Source organism: Lepus europaeus, chromosome 22, assembly GCF_033115175.1.
Source record: "Lepus europaeus isolate LE1 chromosome 22, mLepTim1.pri, whole genome shotgun sequence".
In the NCBI taxonomy this organism is placed as follows: Eukaryota; Metazoa; Chordata; class Mammalia; order Lagomorpha; family Leporidae; genus Lepus; species Lepus europaeus.
Genome location: NC_084848.1, coordinates 40,139,557 through 40,161,918, shown reverse-complemented (window position 1 = coordinate 40,161,918; position 22,362 = coordinate 40,139,557). Strand labels below are relative to the sequence as shown.

Below are 22,362 nucleotides of genomic sequence, written 5' to 3'. Positions count from 1 at the left end.
GGAGTTCTACGTTGCAAGTCATTTTCATTAGGATTTGATGATGATGCTCCATACCGAGCTATGGAAGGAACGGTGGGAACCGTGTTCTCTGCTCATCACAGCCATTTTATCTTTTTCTTGTGTGCATAGGCAAACTTGGTCCTCAGCCTTGTTTGCAGTGAGATTAGGGCTGTAAGACTGAAGCTAAGGCCCATGCAAGTGGTGTTCCCAGTTCAGTGCTCACACCGTTCCCCACGAGCGCTCTTGCCCTTCCATGGCAGCCTTATAGGCCATGTTTTGGAGGTGGTGGTGCCGATAGGTGTGTCCTCTGTCGATTGGTGCTTGCAGAACTCTGCCTGCTGCTTCTGCTGGCTGTGAGTGATTTTTGTTGAGTTAAAGTCATTGAGATTTAGGAGCTGCTGCTAGTGGATCCTGATTGATTAGTTAATAACTGCTGCTAGTACATCCTGATTAGTTAATAACCCCAGCGCCATTGTGATTCTTGGTCCTTTGCCTGTGACTTTTCTTCCATGTGAAGAGTACAGCATACGCAGGACATGCAGGACATGTGAGCACGGAAGAGATTCCTCTGGGTAGAGGAAGTGGCGGAAGTCAGGGCACAGGGGTGCGATGAAGGACAATGTGTTTGAAGAAAGGTGAGGTCTGTATGAAATGTCATTCATTTGTCCTTGAAGTATTTAGTGTCTATTAGCTGCCAGATATGCTGCTAGGGAATGAAGAGACAATGGCCCCATCTGTGATAGTGGTTGAAATAGAAATGCAAGAAACATTTTAAAAGAATTTAAATGCTGTCAGAGCAATGTGAGGTAATGGCCAAGGGCCTGGGTTGTAGGCACAGATGGCTGAAGTTCAGATTCTGGTCCCAGGTCTGTGTAAGTTCTGGTCCCCCACTTTCTACTGGCTGACCTTGGGCAAATTAATTAGCTTCATTTTCTTCATCTGGAGAATGTAGTTATAACAATACTACTATTGTGAGGATTGAAAGAGACCGTGCACCAGAAAGGACTTCGTATGTGTTGAGCACAGGGTAAGACTTTTAAAATGTTAGCTGTGGGGTCCAGTGCCGTGGTGTGGTGGGTTAAGCTGCTGCCTGCAGTGCCAGCATCCCCTATGGGTGACGGTTTGAGTCTCAGCTACTCCACTTCCAATCCAGTTTCCTGCTAATGCACCTGGGAAAGCAGCAGAGGATGGCAAGTCCTTGGGCCCCTGCAGCCACGTGGGAGACCCGGATGAAGCTCCTGGCTCCTGGCTTTGGAATGGCCCTGCTCTGGCCGTTGTGGCCATTTGTGGCTATTTGTGGAGCAAGCCAGCAGATAAGATCTGTCCTCCTTCCTGCCTCCTGCCACCTCTCCCTCTGTCTTTGTAACTCTGCCTTTTAAATTAAAAAATTTTTAAAAAAATTAGCTGTTATCATTACTGAGTATGAATAGATATAGACCCATGCTTTGTTGGACAGGATTTGTTTTTAAGGATTTATTTATTTATTTGAAAGGCAGAATTACAGAGAGTCAGAGAGAGAGAGAGAGAGAGAGGTCTTTCATCTGTTGGTTCACTCCCCAATGGCTGCAACATCCAGAGCTGTGCCGATCTGAAGCCAGGAGTCAGGAGCTTCTTCTGGGTCTCCCACATGGGCGCAGGAGCCCAAGGACTCGGGCCATCTTCCACTGCTTTCCCAGGCCATAGCAGAGAGCTGGATCACAAGTGGAGCAGCCCGGTCTTGGTCCAGTGCCCATATGGAATGCCGGCACTGAAGGCGGCAGCTTTAACCAGCCACACCACAGCGCTGGCCCCAGGACAGGATTTTTTAGAAGCTGTGTCGAGGTGTTTGGGATGCAATTTGTAGGCATTCAAAATTATTTCAAGGCGCAGCTAAAGAAGAGAGTCGTTTCAGCGCCTGCCATTCTGCTTGCCTTACAAAACTCATTTTTCGAGGGAGCAGCAATTGTCCTAGATTCCTGTAAGCCCATTCATTACATGGTTACCCTCAGTAACAGGCCTGGAGCGCAGTCAGAAGTTCCAATTTTATTGAACTGACACTGGCTTCAAACGTCACTGTAGTTGACTATTTTTGATGCCCCAAAGGCCACCGTGAGTTAATGTGACTTGAATTTCTTCCTCTCATAACATTCGTTAGGCTACTTGCGATTTGATTCTCTGCTTGGAGACATTGGAACACACGGTCGTGGGACCACAGACTGTGGGGGGCATGTCTGGGTGGAGGGAGGTGCTCTCCTTCAGCTCCTTTGCTTTCAGATAAAGGAACTGGGGTCCAAGAGCAAGTGGTGGTTGATTTTGCTATAGTCGGCAATGCTCCTGCTGGTGATTGCTAAGTGTTTGAGATGAGGAATAATCGTGTCCCTTCCCTTGCTCCGAGCTTGGAATGAGCAGACAAATAAGCCCCAAGGAAGAGATAAAAATACTGAGTTTCTTACTGAATGAAGCCAAATAGCAGAGTCCAGCTTGGTAGGGAGTCTAATGGCTTCTGTCCTGAGCGGCACCTGCACGCTGGATGGATGCCGGTGGTCGTTTAACCTTTTACCCTGTAGCTGTCCCCTGCCATCCTTCCTTGGTGGTGAGTGGGTCTCTGGCATGCCTTGTGCCTTCATTCTCAGACTTCTTACAGCCAACGAGACCAGGTAACTTGATTCTGGCCAACGTGATCACAGAGGAAATCAGCAGGAAATTTCCGTAAGATATTCTTCCTCTTAAACGAAAAATGCTTGTGACTCTGTATCTCCCTCGCTTGTCTCTTTCTTCCATGTTGTCCAGGCTGTTGCTTGAGGGTGCTGAGTTTGGAGCTTGAGAGGCACATCAGCCTGCTGGCCTCACCCACTATGCCACTGTGATGTTATGAAAGTCAGAGTTACACAGAGAGAGAGAGAAAGAGAGAGAGGCGGGGGGGCGGGGGAGAAAGAGAGAGAGGTCTTCCATCTGCTGGTTCACTCTCGAGTTGGCCACAATGGCTGGAGCTGTGCTGATCTGAAGCCAGGAGCCAAGAGCTTCCTCCAGGTCTCCCAAGTGGGTGCAGGGGTCCAAGGACTTGGGCCATCTTCAACTGCTTTTCCAGGCCATAGTAGAGAGCTGGATCAGAAGTGGGGCAGCTGGATCTTGGACCGACGCCCATATGGGATGCCGGCACTGCACGCAGTGGCTTTACCTGCTATGCTACAGCGCTGGTCCCCTTGGTTCTGTTTTTATGTCACTACTGTGCTGTTTTGGCTACTATAGCTTTGTATTATAATTTTAGTCAAGTAGTGTGATGCCTCTAGCTTTGTCCTTTTTGCTCAAGGTTTTTGAGCAAAAATCTTGGCTGTTCAAGGTATTTTCTGGTTCTCAGTGAGTTTTGGATTTTTTAAAACCAATTTCAGTGAAGTATGAACATGGCCTTTGATAGGTCTTTAAATTTTTTTTTTAATTTTTTTTTTTTAAATTTATTTTGAAAGGCAGATTTATAGAGAGGCAGTGCTAGAGAGAAAGAGAGGTCTTCTATCCGCTGGTTCACTCCCCAGATGGCCGAAATGGCCAGAGCTGCACCGATCTGAAGCCAAGAGCCAGGAGTTTCTTCTGGGTCTCTCATATGGGTGCAGGGGCCCAAGGACTTGGGCCATCTTCTACTGCTTTTCCAGGCCACAGCAGAGAGCTGGATCAGAAGTAGAGCAGCCAGGACTCGAACCAGCACCCATATAAGATGCCAGCACTGCAGGGGGGTGACTTTACCCGCTACACCGCAGCGCCAGCCCAAGGTCTTACAACTTTTTAAACTGTGCGATTAGATCCATAGTTTTACATGATAAATAGAGTTGAGCTGAGTATGTGTATTCCAATCATATTTCTAAAACTTCACACTTGTTTCTGGCCTCTCTGATCTTCAGGGCGGTTGAGAAAATAGAGCATGGACAGCAACGCCAGGCGTGCCTGAGACAGGCGTCTGGTTTCATGAGTCCTGGACACGGACAATGCAAACAGCACGAATCCAGTGACTCTAGCTCTGGGCCCAAGTCATTCCATTATGAGGTTTCCATCTCTACCTCTGCCCCTGGCGGGAGAGGATTATTAAAATTACATCATTGCTCATCAGACTGTCAGAAGTGTCTGAACTCTTCTTTTCCAAACGCAGCTACAGAATAGCATACGTGATTGAAGCAAACAGCTTTCCACCTTTGTTTGATGAGCTGTTTCCCCTCCCCCACAAAAGTGAAACTAGTCACCAAACCCGACCAAACGGAGCAAGGTGCCAAAGAGGACCAAGAAGCCGGTGTGGGCACTTGACCATTTGGGCAGAAGAATCTTCAGACTCGGGGGAGGTGGAAGCTACCAGGTTTAATGTCCTGGGATGGAGAAGAAGATGGCGAGGATGTGGGTGCTGACCCTGCAGCCTATGCCCAATACTTCCAGGAAGTTCGTTGCCTCGGTTGGTCCACACCCCCACATGTGGGCTCCACACGGTACCGACTCAAAGTCCTTGGCATTTCGTGATGACTGGTGCTGGTCCATTGAATTCTCACTTAAAATTTTTTTTTAAAGATTTTATTGATTTATTTGACAGATAGAGTTACAGACAGAGAGAAGGAGAGACAGAGAGAAAGGTCTTCTATCCGCTGGTTCACTCCCCAAATGGCCACAATGGCCGGAGCTGGGCAGATCCAAAGCCAGGAGCTTCTTCTGGGTCTCCCATGTGGGTGCAGAGACCCAAGGACTTGAGCCATTTTCCACTGCTTTCCCAGACCATAGCAGAGGGCTGGATCGGAAGTGGAGCAGTCTGGACTCGAACCAGCACCCATATGGGATGACGGCACTGCAGGTGGCGGCTTTACCCACTACACCACAGCGCCAGCCACGTGAAGACTCCCTCCTGTGTGCAGGCATTAGGGGTGTAAAGGCAGACAGGGTAGCTGCTTGGTGCTAGAGCCCTGTGAAAGAAGCTGTGATAGGGGAGGGGCTTGGCGTGGTGGGAGCGCACTTCACCCTGGGAGGACGAAGGAGGGCTTCCTGAAGGAAGCGGCAGCTAAGCCATGTCCTGGAGGATGAGCGTGAGGTGAGGCAGAGAAAGAGCTGGGGAGAGGGAAGGGCCAAGGACCTAGGAGCCTCAGCTACAGACTGAAATGCGTCTCAGCTGTGAGTGCTGCTCTGCTGTCCGCGGGCTGCTGCGCTTCGAGCTCTTGTATTGTATTCTCCCTCTGCTCAGGCTTTGCCCATCCAGCCTGGGTCATTTTGTTCAATTCCATTCTTTATGATAAAATCCCTCCGCTTTTGATTACATTGGTTTCCCTTGCTCTGGACTCACTTCCTATTCCGGCTTCATTGCTCACTGAATGTCAGCGCTTACTTGGGAGAGATGTTCTCTGCAATTCCTTTTCATGCAGCCTCTTCAATGACGTTAAGAAGCCCTGATTCAGTCCAGCAAACAGGCGCATTTTCCGAGATGCAGTCTCTCGGATCAAGTAAGTAGGCTCAGCGGATCAGAAATCATGGCTCTGGATATATAAGCATTTTTGATTAAGTTCTGGAAAAAAAAAATCTCTTCTAGTGACTTCTTCCTGCTTTACACTTTGAAATTCCACCTGCAGGGGCTCAGCTGGTGAGGGCTCAGCTATGCTATGAGATTGATCCAAAGGCTTCTTACTGCAACACTGAAACTGTTTCCCTGGAAAAAGTTTCTTACTGGAACCAGAGCAGCCGGATACAGGACAAGCAGACCTGATTTTGAATCCCAGCTTCATCACTGATTAGCTGGAAGGTTCTTTTTTTTTTTTTTTAAAAGATTTATTTATTTATTTATTTGAGAGGTAGAGTTACAGAGAGTGAGAGGGAGAGACACAGAGAGAGAAGTCTTCCATCTGCTGGTTCACTCCCCAGATGTCTGCAACGGCCGAAGCTGCACCGATCCGAAGCCAGGAGCCAGGAGCTTCTTCTGGGTCTCCCACATGAGTGCAGGGGTCCAAGGACTTGGGCCATCTTCTACTGCTTTCCCAGGCCACAGCAGAGAGCTGGATTAGAAGAGGAGCAGCCAGGACTCGAACCGGTGCTCCTATGGGATGCCGGCGCTGCAGGTGGAGGATTAACCTACTGCACCATGGAACCGGCCCCTGGAAGGCTCTTTCTAATTACTTTGATTTCTCTGGTATCTGGTCTCAGTTTTCTCATCAGAGAGGATAGAAAATAATCTTTCGTAGGATGATTGTTGTTGCTGTAAGAATGAATAACTACGCCGCGTGGAATGAGTCCACACAGAGTTCACCTAATTATTCTTTGCCACTGCTGAGTGCCAGCCTGGTGCAGTAGGGTTGCCGTGGCCCCCGTGGTGGTTCCTAGGGCATTGGAAATGTGGATGGTTGGAATGAGATGTGCTGTCAATGCTGTCCAGACTCCAAAGACTTAGCATCAGAAAGACATCAAGAGTGCAAAATATTTCATAAGTAACTTTATGTTGATTACATGTTGGAATGGTGATATTTTGGATAATGTGGAGTTGAATAAAGTCTGTTTTATTTCTAGCACTTTCTAAAATCAATCTCACATGTTTCTATTTATTTAGTTAGTTTATTTAAGATTTGTTTACTTATTTGAAAGGCAGAAAGAGAGAGAGAGGGAAAGAGAGAGAGAGAGAGAGAGAGGGAGAGATCTTTCATTTGCTTTCTTTCACTCCCCAAATGGCTGCAATGGCTGGGGCTGGGCCAGGAATGAAGCAACAAGCCAGTAACTTATTAATCCAGGTTTCTCGCGGGTGGCAGAAACCCAGTGACTTGAGCCATCACTTCTCCTCCCAAGGTCTGCTTTGGCAGGAAGGTGGAGTCTAGCCGGATCTGGACATTAAACTCAGATACTCTGATACCGGACGTGGGCATCTGAACGGCTGTGCTAACCACCTGCCCCTCTCGTTACCTTTCTCTCTGTGGCTGCTAGGAAACTTGACATTGAATCTGTGGCTTGAGCTTTGCCTCTGTCGGACACCCCTGCCTTAGACCTAGGTTTACCCTGGGAGGCTGTTTGGGAGGCCCTCACCTGGGTGGCCTCAGCAGGTGCCCCAGCTGCTAACTGCTCCAGTGTCTCTTTTCCGTATGCCTGCAGGGTCTGCCAGAGAACCCGACCCACCTGTTCCTCCCATCCTCCTCCCTGGCTGACCTCCTGAGGACACGCTAGGCTCAACCAGATGAGCTTAAAACCACACTCTCTCTGCCAAGTCTTGAGCTGTTCGTTCAACAAAGTTTTTGATAATTAATTTTTACAAAGGCAGTTTTCCAGTCATTGGGGAAATAGTGGTGAACAGAGAGACTTCTCTGTATGTGTGGTTTTCTCTGCCTAGAAAGATTCTCTCTCTCTCTCTCTCTCTCTCTCTCTCTCTCTCTCTCCCCCTCTCTCTCCTCCCTGCCCCTGGAGTCATCTTTCTGGAAAGTCTCTCTAGACAACACCCCTTTGCATCCCTTAGGCTCAGCTCTCATAGCGTCACATTTTTATTTTTATCATGGCATTAATTACAATTAATATGGTAGCAATGAAAAAATAAAATCTTTTAATTTGAGATAATTGTGGATTCTATATGAAGTTATAAAAAATGCAGAGGGCTGGCGCTGTGGCATAGTGGGTAAGGCCTCCGCCTGCAGTGCCGGCATCCCATATGGGCGCCGGCTTGAGACTGGCTGCTCCACTTTTGATCCAGCTCTCTGCTATGGCCTGGGAAAGCAGTAGAAGATGGTCCAAGTCCTTGGACCCCTGCACCGCGTGGGAGACCCAGAGGAGGCTCCTGGCTCCTGGCTTTGGATCAATGTAGTTCCTTCAGTTGTGGCCATCTGGGGAGTGAACCAGCAGATGGAAGACTTCTCTTTCTCTGTCTCTCTGTCTCTGTCTCTGTCTCTGTCTCTCTCTCTCTATCCTCTGCCTCTCTGTAACTCTGCCTTTCAAATAAATAAATAAATATTTAAAAAGAAATGCAGACAGATCCTAGGTGCCTTCTACCCAATTTCTCTGAATGATAACATATTACAAAGCTATTGTACAATATCGTCACCAGGGTTGGCATGGATACAATCACCAATCTCATCCAGATTTCCCACTTTACTTGTATTCCTCTGTGTGTGTGTGCACCTGTTGAATTCAATGCAGTTTTATGGCATGGTTCCTTTTGCTCCTCCACCAGCACGGTCAAGGGGACATTGGGCTCACTGAGAAAATCCTTTATGTTACCCTTTCGTAACCACAGCCCTCCCACCTCTCAGCCTCTGGTCTGTAGCCGTTTCTCTAACTGTCACTTCAACAAGGTTGTCTGACAGCCAGCAGACAGCATGTCACCTTCCAGGGCTGGCTTTTTAAATTCAGCAGGGCTCACTGAACATTGCTGTGGGATCTCCCTTTTCCCCAGTGTGTAATGTTCCACGTTATATACCCCAGCTTGTTTAACTGTTCACCAGTCGAAAGACACCCAAGTTGTGTGACGTTTGGGGCACTTATGAGTAGATGTGTTTTCAGCGGTTCATGGAGGGGTGGGCGAGGTGGTGCAGCCAGTTAAGCTGCCCATGTCCTGTATCTGGGTGCCTGGTACTGAGTCCCTCCTCCACTTCCCATCCAGCTTCCTGCTAATACACACTCCGGGAGGCAGCAGATGATGGCTCAAGTACTTGAGTCCCTGTCACCCACATGAGAGACCTGGATGGAGTTCCTGGCTCCTGGCTGTAGCCCAGCCCAGCCCTGGCCATTGTGGGATTTGGGGTGTGAACCAACAGATGACAATCTTTCTCTATCTGTTGCCTTGCCTTGTGAATAAATTTTAAAAATATAAATAAGTATTCCAAAAACAGTTCATGGAAAAATTTAACTTAAAACTGTCTATTTTGGTGCAGAGAATTAAAGGCCCTGTGTACTTTTTTTTTTTTTTTTCATAATAATGCACTTCCATGAACTCATGTTAGATGACCAAGAAGGCGATTTCCAACCCTCGGATCTGTTGGCTTCCTTGTTGGCTGTGAGGTCAACTCCTCAGTTCTGTTCATGTTTATATCACATGTGCTTAGTATGCTTCTAACACATGGTGATAATCTGTGAAACTCAGTAACATACTTAAGGACAGGGAAGAAGGGAGGAGGGAGCGAGAGAAGGAAAGAAATCCATCGATCCTGCCCGTGGTTAGCTGTTGCCGTCTGCACGCCTCCCACCATCACCATCTTTGAATTTTCTAGAGGAACTCGGTGGCCCCAGTGTGACACAGCGCCTGCCTGGCACCCAGTCGTGGCATCATGGCTGCCTGTTATCTGGTGTTATGGATACTGCAGAGCACAGCAGTTCTCTGCTGCTCCTTCTCCACCCTTCCATCACCTGCGCCGTTGTCATCCAACACAGGCGTCCATTGTCTGGGGGGCTTTTTCGGAAAGACGTCAGTAGGCAAGGAAAGAGCAGCTGCGGCTTCTCTGCTGCGCCCTCAGCCCTCCTGGCCTTGGGGAATAACAAATGAAGGGTTTGGGGGAGCGGGCGGCTTTGTGGACTCCATCCAAGGAGGATACAGGATACACTTGACACAAAGAATCCTTCTTTGCGACTCATTAAACTCTGCTCTGTTGCTCTCTGCTGGGCATGTGTCTGCCTTGCTCTGCACAGCTATGACATTCCAAAGTGCAAGAGCCAGGCGGAAATAAAAACATTTCACTTCAGCGCCTAAACCATGTGCCCCTTAATTCGAAATAAATCTGTGACAACTGACAGACACGGCTTTCAGACGGTGGTGGGGGAAAGCTTGACTTGTCCTGGCAAATCCCACACAGGCTTCATTATTTTTAGTCTAGTTAAAAAAAAAAAATGTTACCATAGCAACGGCACCATATTCCAGGGCAAATGTTATCTCTTTAAGTCAATAACATGAGGAGCTGTCCCGCGAATACCCAGTGCTGGGAGAGGAAGAAATGGCTTTTCAATAAAATCCATTTCTTCTGTCCTCACCATTCGTCTTCATCCACAAGCCCAGTGTTTTTCCTCCCTGTAGATGAGAGAGATTAAGAGCAGCATGCAACGTTGTTAAGACCCCAACCAGGACCGTGCTTGTACCTGTTTGCAGAAAATCACTAATTCTGTTAGTTGCAGGGCTGCTGTGGTGGTGTAATGGGTTGAGCCGCTGTTTGCGTTGCTGGCATTCCATATGGGCGCCAATTCGAGTCCTGGCTGCTCTACTTCTGATCCAGCTCCCTGCTAATGTGCCTGGGAGAACAACATAAGATGGCCCTAGTCCTTGGGCCCCTGCACCCATGGGGGAGATCCGGAAAAAGCTCCTGGCTCCTGGCTTCAGCCTGGCCCAGCCCTGGCCATTGCTGCCATCTGGGGAGTGAGCTAGTGGATGGAAAACTTCTCTCTCTCTCTCTTTCTCTCTCTCTCTCTCTATATATATATATATATACACACACATATGTCTGCAGTCCCTCCAGTGTGCCACACCACTTGTCTCTCGGTAGGCACACTGAGAGGTTATCATGCAATTTCAAAGGTTACATATACATATACACATATACATATACACACACACACACTATATATATATATATATATATATCTGCCTATCAAATAAATAGAGTCCTAAAATAAGAAAAAAAAGGAAAAAAGGAAAAAATAATTCTATTGGTTCCTTGGAACAGGTGGCTATGTTTGCATCTTTTAAATTCATCCATAGGAGGCACAGTGGTGAAGGAGTTGATCCCTGCATACTTTTTAAAAAAAATATTATTTTAAAATTTATTTAAAATGGTTGTAATGGCTGGGGGTGGGCCAGGTAGAAACCGGGATCCAGGAGCTTCTGGGTTTCCCACATGGGTGCAGGGGCCCAAGGACTCGGGCCATCTTCTACTGCTTTTCCAAGAGCATTAGCAGGGAGCTGGATTAGAAGTGGAGCAGCCAGGGCTTGACCTGGAGCTCATAGAAGGTGCTGGCATCTTATCGCAGGCAGTGGTTTAACCTGCTGCACCACAACGCTGGCCCCAGCCTGTGTGTTTTGAGAGGACCATGGAGAAATACACGTTGGAGCAGGCACATCTTTTATAGACTCATCAAAGATCAATTCTAAGGATGCCACAAACTGAGCTGTCACCTGCTACCTCCCAGGGTGTACAATAGCATGAAGCTAGAATGAGGAGCAGAGCTGGGACTTGAACCCACATGGGGTGTGGTACCTTATGGGTACCTCCAACATGGGGTGTGGGCACCTCAAGTGCTGTCTTAAACACAACCCCAAATGCCTGCCCCAGCGTTTTCAGTTTTGTGAGAACTTGAGACACGGGGGTGTTACAGGACTTTCCCAGGTTCCCAGGTTGGTAAGCGTCAGAGTCAGGATTAGAACACAAATCAGCACGACTGTCTATTTATTTATTATAGCCCATGGATTCTCCATCTGCCTTGCTTTGTTCTGCTATATAATCATTTGCAAATTCTCAAATCCCAGAGCCGGGAAGGAACTTATGAGTTATGGGGTCCAGCCCTAGCAGTTACTGAGGAACAAACTGAGGCTCAGAGAAGTGACTTGGCTAAGGTAATCCCAAAGAAACTCATGCAAATTGGAGTCAGCATGGCCGAGCCACAGAGGGGGCTTCCGGTCTCTCAGCATCTCCATCTCAGCACTCCTGCACACTGCAGGTCCTCCCCACCTGGGGGCGCTCTCCCTGCTCCAGGGCTCAGGTGTCAGCCACACCTTTGAGGTGCTGATGCTTGGTCCATTCCTCCCCTGCTATCATGGTTCCCCCAGACCTCAGAAGAATCGCTTCGTACATTCCTTCTCTTCTCTTCTAACCTCTAGTAGATCTGTATCTTGCACTCATCCTCCAAGGCTTCAAGGAATTCATGTGAAGATGACAATGGGACAAAGTGAGAGATTTTTCCAGCTAGTGACAGAGCCTACGTCTCTGTAACCTCAAGGTGGTGGCTTCAGTGGTGGGAATTTCACAGTAGGCGGCAGGGAACGTGGCAGGTGCATAGACTGTGGTGCAGAGATTTTCTGTAAGTTCCAGGTTCCTGAGTAACCTTTGAAATTGCATGATAACCTCTCAGTGTGCCTACCGAGAGACAAGTGGTGTGGCACACTGGAGGGACTGCAGACAAATGGCATCCGTACACCATCCCCCACTTTCTACAACCATAATAAAGCAACAGACCCTTTCTGTCTGCACTTGGGATGGTTCCAGTCACCTTCTTGCCGTGGTGGCTTCCAGACAGCCACTTCCAACAGAGAGGAAACAAGCTCACTTGCTGTTCCCAGTGAAGCTGAAGGTTTTTGAAGTAGGAGGTTATAGAATGATTGATCTGCCTGTTCTCCCTATGTAAAATGGAGAAAGCAACAATTCATTTACAGAATTGTAAGGTTTAGAGATAAAATATGTGGACACCTAGGAGATTCCACATGTGTGGAGACTGTAAATTGTCATCATTACAAGGTTACTCCCCAGTTGGCTGCAATGGCTGGAACTGTGCCGATCTGAAGCCAGCAGCCAGGAACTTCTTCTGTGTCTCCCACATGGGTGCAGGGGCCCAAGCACTGGGTCATCCTCTACTGCTTTCCCAAGCCATAGCAGAGAGCTGGATCAGAAGTGGAGCAGTGGGGACTTGAACCGGTAACTATATGGGGTGCCAGCACTGCAGGAGGCAGCTTTACCCTCCACGCCACAGCGCCGACCCCAAGAATTTTTTAAAGTATCCTCATGTGTTTCAAGTCTAAAGGCCTGAGCAGCCACCTTGTGAAGCACAGGCTGACAGCCCAGGACGATGGCACCAGGTGAGGAGTCTGTCCCCACAGTACCCAGTTCTGGTTATGTTACTTGCAGGCTGAACAATAAAGAAAGTCCTTTAATCAAGCCTAATTTAATTTTTTTAAAGAACGATTTATTATCATCCTTTTATTTGGAAGGCAGAGAGACAGAGAGATAGATGGGAGAGAACTTTATCCTCTGGTTCACATCTCAGATGCCTGCAACAGCCAGAGCTGGGCTACACTGCAGCCAGGAGCTGAGATTCCAATCTGGGTCTCCCACGTGGGTGGCAAGGACCCCAAGCTCTTGAGCTGTTGCTGTTGCTTCCCAAGGTGTACGTTAGCAAGAAGTTGGATCCGAAGCAGAGTAGCTGGGATTGGAAACAAGCACTCCAACATAGGGTACATGCCTTCCATGCAGTGACTTCAATTGCTATACCAGATGCCTGCTCTTTAATTGCATCTTCTAGGAAACACCTAATGGTGATCTGGCTTTAGACATGCAAGAGTGTATTGATGGGCTCACTGAGTGTCATTACGGGTTTGAAAAACCAAACCTTTGATGAATTGTCTGTTTGCTTCAAGAACACCTTTCTTCGTAGAAAATGGGAAGGCTTTGCCTTCTTCATTTGGTTTCACTATTTATTTAATATGTGTCTTAACTGTTTCTGGCCAGGTCATTATTTCCTATGATATGTAAGCTCCCAAGGGCAAAGATGATATCTGCTTCATTTACTTTCCAGAGCACTCAGAAAAACGGCATAAACAAGTAGGTTTTTAATCCATTTGTATGTTGTTATTGAAAGCTAGAATATAAACTATGTCCCACAGTCATAAGCAAATGCCAGTTGGTTGCTACTTTAACCTTTGAAGACCAGAAATAAATGAAGCATCTTGTTTAGAGGAGTGTCGGATGACCTTACACGCAGTATAAATGCGTAACTTTTGGGAATTTTAATTTAAAGGTATTGATAGTAACGGACTTCCTATTATAAAAGTCTGCCTGATGCAGAAAAAGCGAAAAAATGCTGAAAGCCACATAGAAGAAATGATTCGTTTCTATCATTCTCATGCTGGAAGAAAGTCACTTTGATCATCTTGCGACTTTTTCCCTGTGTGATTCATTTTAAGCCTATAATCTAACCCCAAGCTAATTTGGACACTTCCAGAATGTTCAACATGATTCCCATCCTTTTAGTTAGTAATCCTGTGTCTTTTCCAGTAAGAATGATTGTCTTTGTCATTTCCAATGTATGGAAACACGTTGCGGAGCACAGGAAGAGTCAGCCACTGGCTGCCCCTGTCTCAAAGGAAACCTGTGGTTCCCACGAAGGAAAACTTACTCTTGCCCCAGTGCCTTGTTTCTGCCCAGAGCCAGGTGAACCACTTCTGACTATTTCCCCAAGATTATGTCACCCATCAAGGCAACTTTCTGTTGCAGTCAGCGATGTTAAGAAACAAAGCAACACCCTTTGCGTTAATCAGTTTTGGAAAATAGAGACTGGCTTTATATTCCTCAGCTTTGATGTGTTTAGCAGTTCCTGTAAGGATCTGCCTCTCTTCTGTTTTGATTGACAAGACCTTTCCTATATATTTGAGCAACCGAGCAGCTCCCTTGCAGAGGGGAGAGACATTCACCCCCAGCACACCTCTCGCTGTCATTGTGACTCTCTGAAGCTGTGGGTGCAAGGCTCAGCTCTGCAGGGAGAGTTGGCTCCAGCACAATCAGGTAAGTGCTGTTCTGTCTTCAGAACTTCGTTTCTCCTCTGGAAAGGGGGAGCCCAGTGAGCCCACCACGGTGCGAGGTCAGAAGGGGAACCGTGACATCGGGTTTGGAAATGGATACCTTTGCAGCCCATTTCAAGGGATGCTCAATTACAACGTACGTAACATCCGCTTTTGCTTCCACATCCGGGTATCTAGTGTATCATGCTGTATCTAGTGAGGCAAGTGTGATTCTGGCCCCTAGAACACAATCAATGGCCATGACCCAGAGGGGTGGCAGCTGGAATTTAAGCTGAATCATAATGAGGCATAATTACAGTGGCAATTTGTAGTGAGTTGGACACATTTTCAGGAATGGTCTCCACGTCAGGTGCCAAGTTCACAGTATCTTCTGCCTTCCATGTTTTGGGCAAGGAGCAACACATATAGGACCTATCATTATTATTATGGTTTTAAATATTTATTTATTTATTTATTTATTCAAAAGGCAGAGCCACAGAGAGACAGAAAGAGAGAGAGAGAGAGAGAGAGAGAGAGAGAAAGAAAGAGAGAGAGAGAGAAAGAGAGAGAGAGAGAGTCTTCCATCCCCTGGTTTACTCCCCAAATGGCCACAATGGCCGGAGCTGAGCTGAACTGAAGCCAGGAGCCAGGAGCTTCTTCCAGGTCTCCCACACGGGTGCAAGGGTCCAAGGACTTGGGCCATCCTCCACTGCTTTCCCAGGCCACAGCAGAGAGCTGGATCGGAAGTGGAGCAGCTGGGACTTGAACTGGCGCCCATATGGGATGCTGGCACTGCAGGCTGTGGCTTTATCCACTGTGCCACAGCGCTGGTTCTGGACCTATCATTATTAATATTCATCTACCCTCCTCCTTTCATTCCTTCCCTATCCATGATATTGAAAATTAGACTTCAAGGGACAGGCACTATGGCAAGGTGAGTAAAGCCACCGCCTGCAGTACCAGCATCCCATATGAGCTCTGGTTCAAGTTCTGGCTGCTTCACTTCTGATCCAGCTCTCTGCTATGGCCTGGGAAAACAGTAGAAGATGGCCCAGGTCCTTGGGCCCTGGTACCCACGTGGGAGATCCAGAAGAACTCCTGGCTCCTGGCTTCAGATTGGTGCAGCTCCAGCCGTTTTGGCCAATTGGGGAGTGAACCAGTGGATGGAAGTCCTGTCTTTCTCTCTCTCTCTCACTCTCTCTCTGCCTCTCCTCTCTCTGTGTAACTCTTTCAAATAAATAATAAAAAAAATTAAAAAAGAGAAAATAAGACTTTGAACAAAGTATGTAGCACAGCTGAATGAAAAATAATCAAGGTGTATTTATGTGTTAAATTACTTTTGCTGTTCCTCCTATTTTATATTCTCCTGGAAGAGATCATTGGGACAAATTTCAGCTCCAGAAGTTGGGTTTCAACGTGGGAATGCACTGGGAGGGTTCAGTCACCAGAGTGGCCCCTGGGGTCCACCCTGGAGCAGTGACAGGAAACTCCGGCCATCTGCGTTGGAGTTGTGGGCATTGACAATCTTTTGGCTCTCTTTCCTGGAATAAGAGCAGGGTCACTTTGATAGCAACCAACACACTGTTGGCTACCTTGGATTCACCGAACTCTGCTTCCTTCCCCGCTGGTGGAGCAGCATGAAGCTGGCATTCCTCTTCCTTGGCCCCATGGTCCTCCTCCTCCTGGCTGGCTGTGGCTGTGTCCTCAGCTCGTCCAGCAGCAACCTGCGCACTTTTGTGGGCTGTGCCGTGAGGGAGTTCACCTTCCTGGCCAAGAAGCCGGGCTGCAGGGGCCTTCGGATCACCACAGATGCCTGCTGGGGCCGCTGTGAGACCTGGGAGGTGAGTTGCTAAGCCTGGGGCAGATGTCAGTGCTGGGCCTGATTCTCACATGTTGACTTTTTTAGTGACATGAAGTAGAGCTGGGACATCTACCCTTTCCTGTGGGTTACAAACAAAACAAAACACGATGTTATGGCACCTTCCAGAAGCGGTCGGAAAGACGCGATGTGACCCTCTAACCAAGCTTTGTTGAGACTTTAATGCTTTGATTTCCTGGTGCTTGGGAATCATCTCTGGGAGGTCACTCTGCTTCTACTGCACCTGTTTAATCCCACATGGAGGGATCCAGATCACCTGGAGAGTCAGTGCGAGGTTGGCAGTGAATTCTTGACTTAAGCATGGCACCAGAAATCCTCTCGGTACTCCCTCATCTGTCCTAAGGTCAGCCAGCAGGGATGTCCTGCATGGCTGCTTGGTTGAGTCACGGCAGGTCCCAGGCCATTCCTCAGTGCCTCCCCACTGTCCTGTCCCCCTCGGTTCCCTGGAGCCCTGAAGGATTATCTCTAACAGAGCAATAAAAGTTCCTGAATGTTCCATTTGACCTGGCCCCTTTAGAGGCATTTCGTTTTAAGTAGAGATAAAAATCTCAAACAACGTTAGACACCCACTGGGAGATGAGGGGTGGAGGGGTGAAGGAGGAGGAGGGACACGCAGCCGCTGGCTCTTCTCACCGAGGCCCATGTTCGTGCCTGATGAAGCTTGCATCACCACACCTGTGATGATTAAAGGACCAGCTTTCAAGAACTTCTGCAATATGGCGGCCACATGCTTCCCAGAGAGATGCATGTTCTTAGCTCCGGCCTCCGCAGACTGTTTTAAAGGTTTTATTAGGTCATCCTCACGAGATCCTGCTTTGATCCTTTTCTCCTGTGCCTTCTCATTTCCATCTGTCATTATCGTGTTTATTCCTTGACACCTGTCTCCAGGGCCACCTCCTTCTGCAAACCCTCTTCTGGCTCTCAGGTAAGACACTGACTGTGTTCTACCTTTTGTTCTACTGCCTCTCCCACCACACACATGCTATTTATTTGTTTGTTTATTTATTTGAAAGGCAGAGTTACAGAGGAAGGAGCAGAGAGAGAAAGAGAGAGAGAGAGAGAGAGAGAGAGAGAGAGTCATTGCGACAAATTTCAGCTCCAGAAGTTGGGTCTCAACATGGGAATGCACTGGGAGGGTTCAGTCACCAGAGTGGCTCCTGGGGTCCACCCTGGAGCAGTGACAGGAAACTCTGGCCATCTGCGTTGGAGTTGTGGGCATTGACAATCTTTTGGCTCTCTTTGCTGGTTCACTCCCCAAATGGATGCAATGGCTGGAGCTGGTCCGACTGGAAGCCAGGAGCCAGGAGCTTCTTCTGGGTCTCCCATGTGGATGCAGGGGCCCAAGGACTTGGGCCATCTTCTACTGCTTTTCCAGGCCATAGCAGAGAGCTGGATGGGAAGTGGAGCAGCTGGGACTTGAACCGGCACCCATATGGGATGCTGACACTGCAGGCTGCAGCTTTACCCGCTATGCCATTCTTGCAATTCTCACAAGTTTTACCGAAGTGCCTGTGTACCAACAAGGCATTCAACAACCATTTGTTGGGTTGACAGGGATGGAGGGCAGCTGTTTGGCCTAGTGGTTAAGATGTAGGTATGTGTGGGTTTGATCCCCAGCTCAGGCTCCTGACTCCAGCTTCCTGCCAATGCTGACCCTGGAAGGGAGACCTGAACTGAGTTCCCAGTTCCTAGCTTTTGCCCCTTGGCCATTGCAGGCATCTGAGGGGAGTGAAATCAGCTCTGTCTGTCTCTGCCTCTGAAATAAGTGCATAAAAAAAAGAAAAGAGTAAACAGAGTGATGTAGCTGAATGGAGCCACCTTTGGAACCCACGAGCAACATCCAAAGAGGACACTTCTTAGGAAAATTACCCTAATCTACAGGGACCCCGAGAGCAGCCTGCTGTCACTTAGATCATTGTATGGCCCCATGATTGGAATTGGGCTGTGGTGATGAAATCTCCAAGTGAATGCAATGCTGCACTAAATTAGCTTTAATTATTGTTGTTTGATGTCCGGGTCTTGAGACCCAATAGCCGTATGAACACTCAGCTCTCTGTCAGTCGACAGCAGATGTACTCCGGAACATTTGCAGCCTCCTCGTACCCAGGGCCTGGCCTGGCAGTGCCTCCTACTGCTGCCGTCTTGTCCTGGGGGCTTCTGAGAGCTCTTCCTGGCCACATCCTCAAATCCTGTTTCCTCTGAACTCGGCCCATTTCTGTTCCTTTTATCAACCAATGGGTGTCTTTGGTGGGACCGCAGTCACCCATGGCCCAGTGGGGGCTGTGCTCTTAGAAATGGAAGCATGAAGATCATGGAAGGACAAGATTTCTCCAGTTCTGTGCAGCTTCTATTTCTGCATTTCCTGGGTTATGAGAAGGGAGGTTACTGTGGAAAGTAAATACAGGAATGAGGTCATTTCCCCAGCCACCTGAAAGCTGTTGTGATAAGAAGCACTTTTTTTGAGTAATGGGATGGGGAGTATATCTGAAAATGATGTTCCTGAGAGACAAGGGTCTGGATTTGCTTGAGACAGGGGAATTATCTCTGAAAAACAGCTCTTCCTCATGATGTGGGTTTACAGTGGTCACATTTAGCAAGACAAACAAACAGAAAACAACCCAGCTCTCCCTGCTCCACAAAAAATTTCCTAGATTGAAACAAGACAAAATAAAAAAATAAAGAAGCTCGGATAAATTAAAATTTCAGATAAACAACGAATAATTTTTTTTTAGGATGGGTCTGTCCCAAATAGGAGGACTCTTCATAAAGTTCATTGAATATGTGTATTATGGAAAAAATCAATGCATGAAATTTTGTTTTCTGTTTGCAAATCAATTTATCCTTTATTTCAGTTATCCTTGAAATTTCCAAAGTCTCCTTGTATTTCATGATTTACACTAACATATCATTTATGTGAAATTTACATTTAACGGGGTCTCTGATCTGCCTGATTTCCCGGGGTACTGAGGGTAATTGGAAGGTAGGGGAGAAAGAGTGATGACAGTTTTTTTCTGTGAATTCCTCGTCAAATGCAAGAACTTCATCAGTTGACATCAAATGTCATCTTTCTCTTTTCTCTTCCTTTCCCTTCTTCCTCTCTCTTCCCAGAACAAGTGAAGGCACTGTGGAAAGATTCTTCTGCCTCTTTTTTTTTTTAGAGATACACTTTTTTACAAGATTTATTTATTTATTTGAGAGTCAGAGTTACAGACAGAGAGAGGGAGAGACAGAGAGAGAGAGAGAGAAAGAGAGAGGGAGAGACAGAGAAAGAGATAGAGAGAGAGAGAGATCTTCTATCTGCTGGTTCACTCCCCAGTTGGCCACAACAGCTGGAGCTGGGTCGATCCAGAGTCAGGAGCCAGGAGCTTCTTCCGGGTCTCCCATGTGGGTGCAGTGGCCCATGCACTTGGGCCATCATCTACTGCTTTCCCAGGCCACAGTAGAGAGCTGGATTGGAAGTGGAGCAGCTGGGACTCGAGCAGCGCCCATGTGGGATGCCAGCACTGCAGGTAGAGGCTTAGCCTATTATGCCACAGCACCAGCCCCGTGATTCTTCTTCTTCTTGATTGCTTCCTTATGGTAATTTCCCCAGCAAGAGCAGCAGACTGCACCCATTGAACACTTAGGTTTTACTGGGCATTGTACATTGATATATGTCATCGTATTTCATCTGCACAGCAATGCTACGAGGTAGATGTCTTATTTACAGATGAGAAATTTGAGGCTCCAAAAAAGTTCGGTGGATTTTTCAAAGGGCTCCAACAAGCAGTAGAATAGGGACTCATGTTTGCATAGTTTTGACCTCAGGGTTTGAGAGTTTTAACTATGACATACGACTATGTCTTTTTCTGAACTATGTGCTTTGTTTATCACAATTACCTTAGAATTCAAGATTTACAAAAGGTCAAAGAGGAAGTGAATCCTTCAATGCTCAGACCAGCACTCAGAGCATCTGGGCACTTATCTTCTCTCATTGATTCAATGGCAGACATGGGGGTACTTCACAAGTTCATGGAAAATGGAATAAAAGATAACTGTATTATGGTGCAAAAATGTACAAAATCCATGCATACGGGGGCGGGGTGTCTTCCAAAGTCTCATGAAAATGCATATTACGAAAAAACTGTGCATGGATTTTAAAATCTTTTTGGACCAAAATAAATTTATCTTTTCATCCCATCCATCCACAAAGTTTCTTAAGTATCCTTGCATTAACTGAGACCCTCCTGGATCCCCTTCCATGTCCTGGAGGCACCGCTGTGAGCAGAGAGGTGAAGGTTCCAGGCCTGACAGAGCTTCCTCGCTGGAGTGGGTGAGGGAAATCTGGACAATGTCAGGGGGCACTGGCAAGTGCTATGGGGCAGCACAGAGCAGGAAGGGAAGTTCTAGGGCGTGGAGGTAAGAGGTCCCAGTTCTAAACAGGATGATCAGGAAGGGTTTCCCTGCGAGGGGGACATTTGAACAAAAAGCCCGAGACTGGGGGAGGAGTGAATCATGGGAGAAGAATGCTCAGGCAGAGGGAGCAGCAGGTGCAAAGTCCCTCCAGTGGGACTGTTCCTGGTGAGTTTGAAGACCAGTGAAGAGAACACTGTGGCTGCAAGTTGGCAGGACAGGAATCACTACAATCACCACAGGTCTTCCAGCAGGTGCAGGCAAGATAGGGTTTGGAAGGTGATCACACTCTTTTTATTTTTTAATTAATTAATTTATTTGAAAGGCAGAGAGAGAGAGAGAGAGAGAAAGAGAGAGAGAGAAAGAAAGAGAGTGAGATAGAGAGAGAGAAAAGCCAAACGCCCCGCATACATATGTTAATCAGGTGGCTATTGTCTTTAAAAACTGCTGTAACCCCTTTGATCCGCTGGTTTACTCCCCATTGGCTGCAATGGCCAAAGCTGAGCTGATCCGAAGCCATGTCCCAGGAGCTTCTTCTGAGTTTCCTACAAGGGTGCAGGGGCCCAAGGACTTGGGTCATCTTCCACTGCTTTCCCAAGCGCATTAGCAGGGAGCTGGATGGGAGGTGGAGCAGCTGGGACTCGAACTCACAACCATATGGGATGCTGGCGCTGCAGGCTGTGGCTTTTACCCACTATGCCACAGTGCCAGCCCCTATGGCAGTCTTTGACTTTTATGCTAAATCACAGTGCTTAGCACTCTCTCATGCTCTGGTTCACTTACCAAGTACCTGCAGTAGCCAGGACTGGGCTAGCGTGGAGCCAGAGCTGGGAACTCAGTCCAGATCTTCCATGTGCATGGACAGGAACCTGACTACCTGAACCATCACTACTGCCTCCCAGTGTATACATTACCAGGAAGCTGGAGTCAGGAACCAGAGCTGGGGATTGAACCCAGGCACTTGGATGTGAGATGTGGGCATCTTAGCCACTAGACATCCACTCTTTCACTTGTGATTTAAAAGAATTACTTGGGTCCATTGTGTTTGTTGTGTCTTCAAAAAGTTCATAGAAAGATGCATATTGTGAAAACACTCTGCATGCATTTCAAAATAGTTTTTTTTGGGCATCAAAACAAAACCTATCATTTAATTCAAAATTCCATGAACTTTTTGAAGTACCTTGTAGACTGTAGGGGTAATGGTGGAAGAGGGGTGGCTGGTTAGAGGGAATTTGCAATGATTGGGGTTTTTAATTTGCTAAATATTTATTGTGTACTTCCCATGTGTCCTGGGCCCTTCTGGGAGCTCATGAACAAAATTAGACTTCCGCTTTCAGTGGTCTGGGAGGAGGCAACCATAAAGGAACCAATGAAAAGCAAGTTAATTTCTGATACTGGCAAATGGTACCCGGGGCATGAGACAGGATAGCATATTCTAATGGGTGCCTTGTTTTCTACCTGCGGGGGACAGAAACCCATTCTGGAACCCCCGTACATTGAAGCCCATCACCGAGTGTGTACCTACAACGAGACCAGACAGGTGACTGTCAAGCTGCCTGGCTGCGCCCCTGGCATCGACCCGTTCTACACCTACCCCGTGGCTGTTCGCTGTGACTGCGGAGCCTGCTCCACTGCCACCACGGAGTGCGAGACCATGTGA

At 47.6% G+C, this 22,362-nt stretch overlaps 1 protein-coding gene across 1 annotated transcript; it reads left to right on the top strand.

Annotated features, from left to right (window-relative positions):
- Positions 1–16,068: 16,068 nt before the first annotated feature.
- On the top strand, positions 16,069–22,362 carry GPHB5 (glycoprotein hormone subunit beta 5). Its single transcript, XM_062181856.1, has 2 exons — positions 16,069–16,272; positions 22,174–22,362. The coding sequence occupies exons 1-2, from the start codon at positions 16,069–16,071 to the stop codon at positions 22,360–22,362; spliced, it is 393 nt and encodes a 130-aa protein (XP_062037840.1).

Excerpts from the sequence above, each read along its gene's own strand:
- GPHB5 (XM_062181856.1), top strand. The coding sequence starts at position 16,069 with ATGAAGCTGGCATTCCTCTTCCTTGGCCCCATGGTCCTCCTCCTCCTG. Across the intron at positions 16,273-22,173 it reads GCCGCTGTGAGACCTGGGAG|AAACCCATTCTGGAACCCCC; the intron begins GTGAGTTGCTAA and ends TGCGGGGGACAG.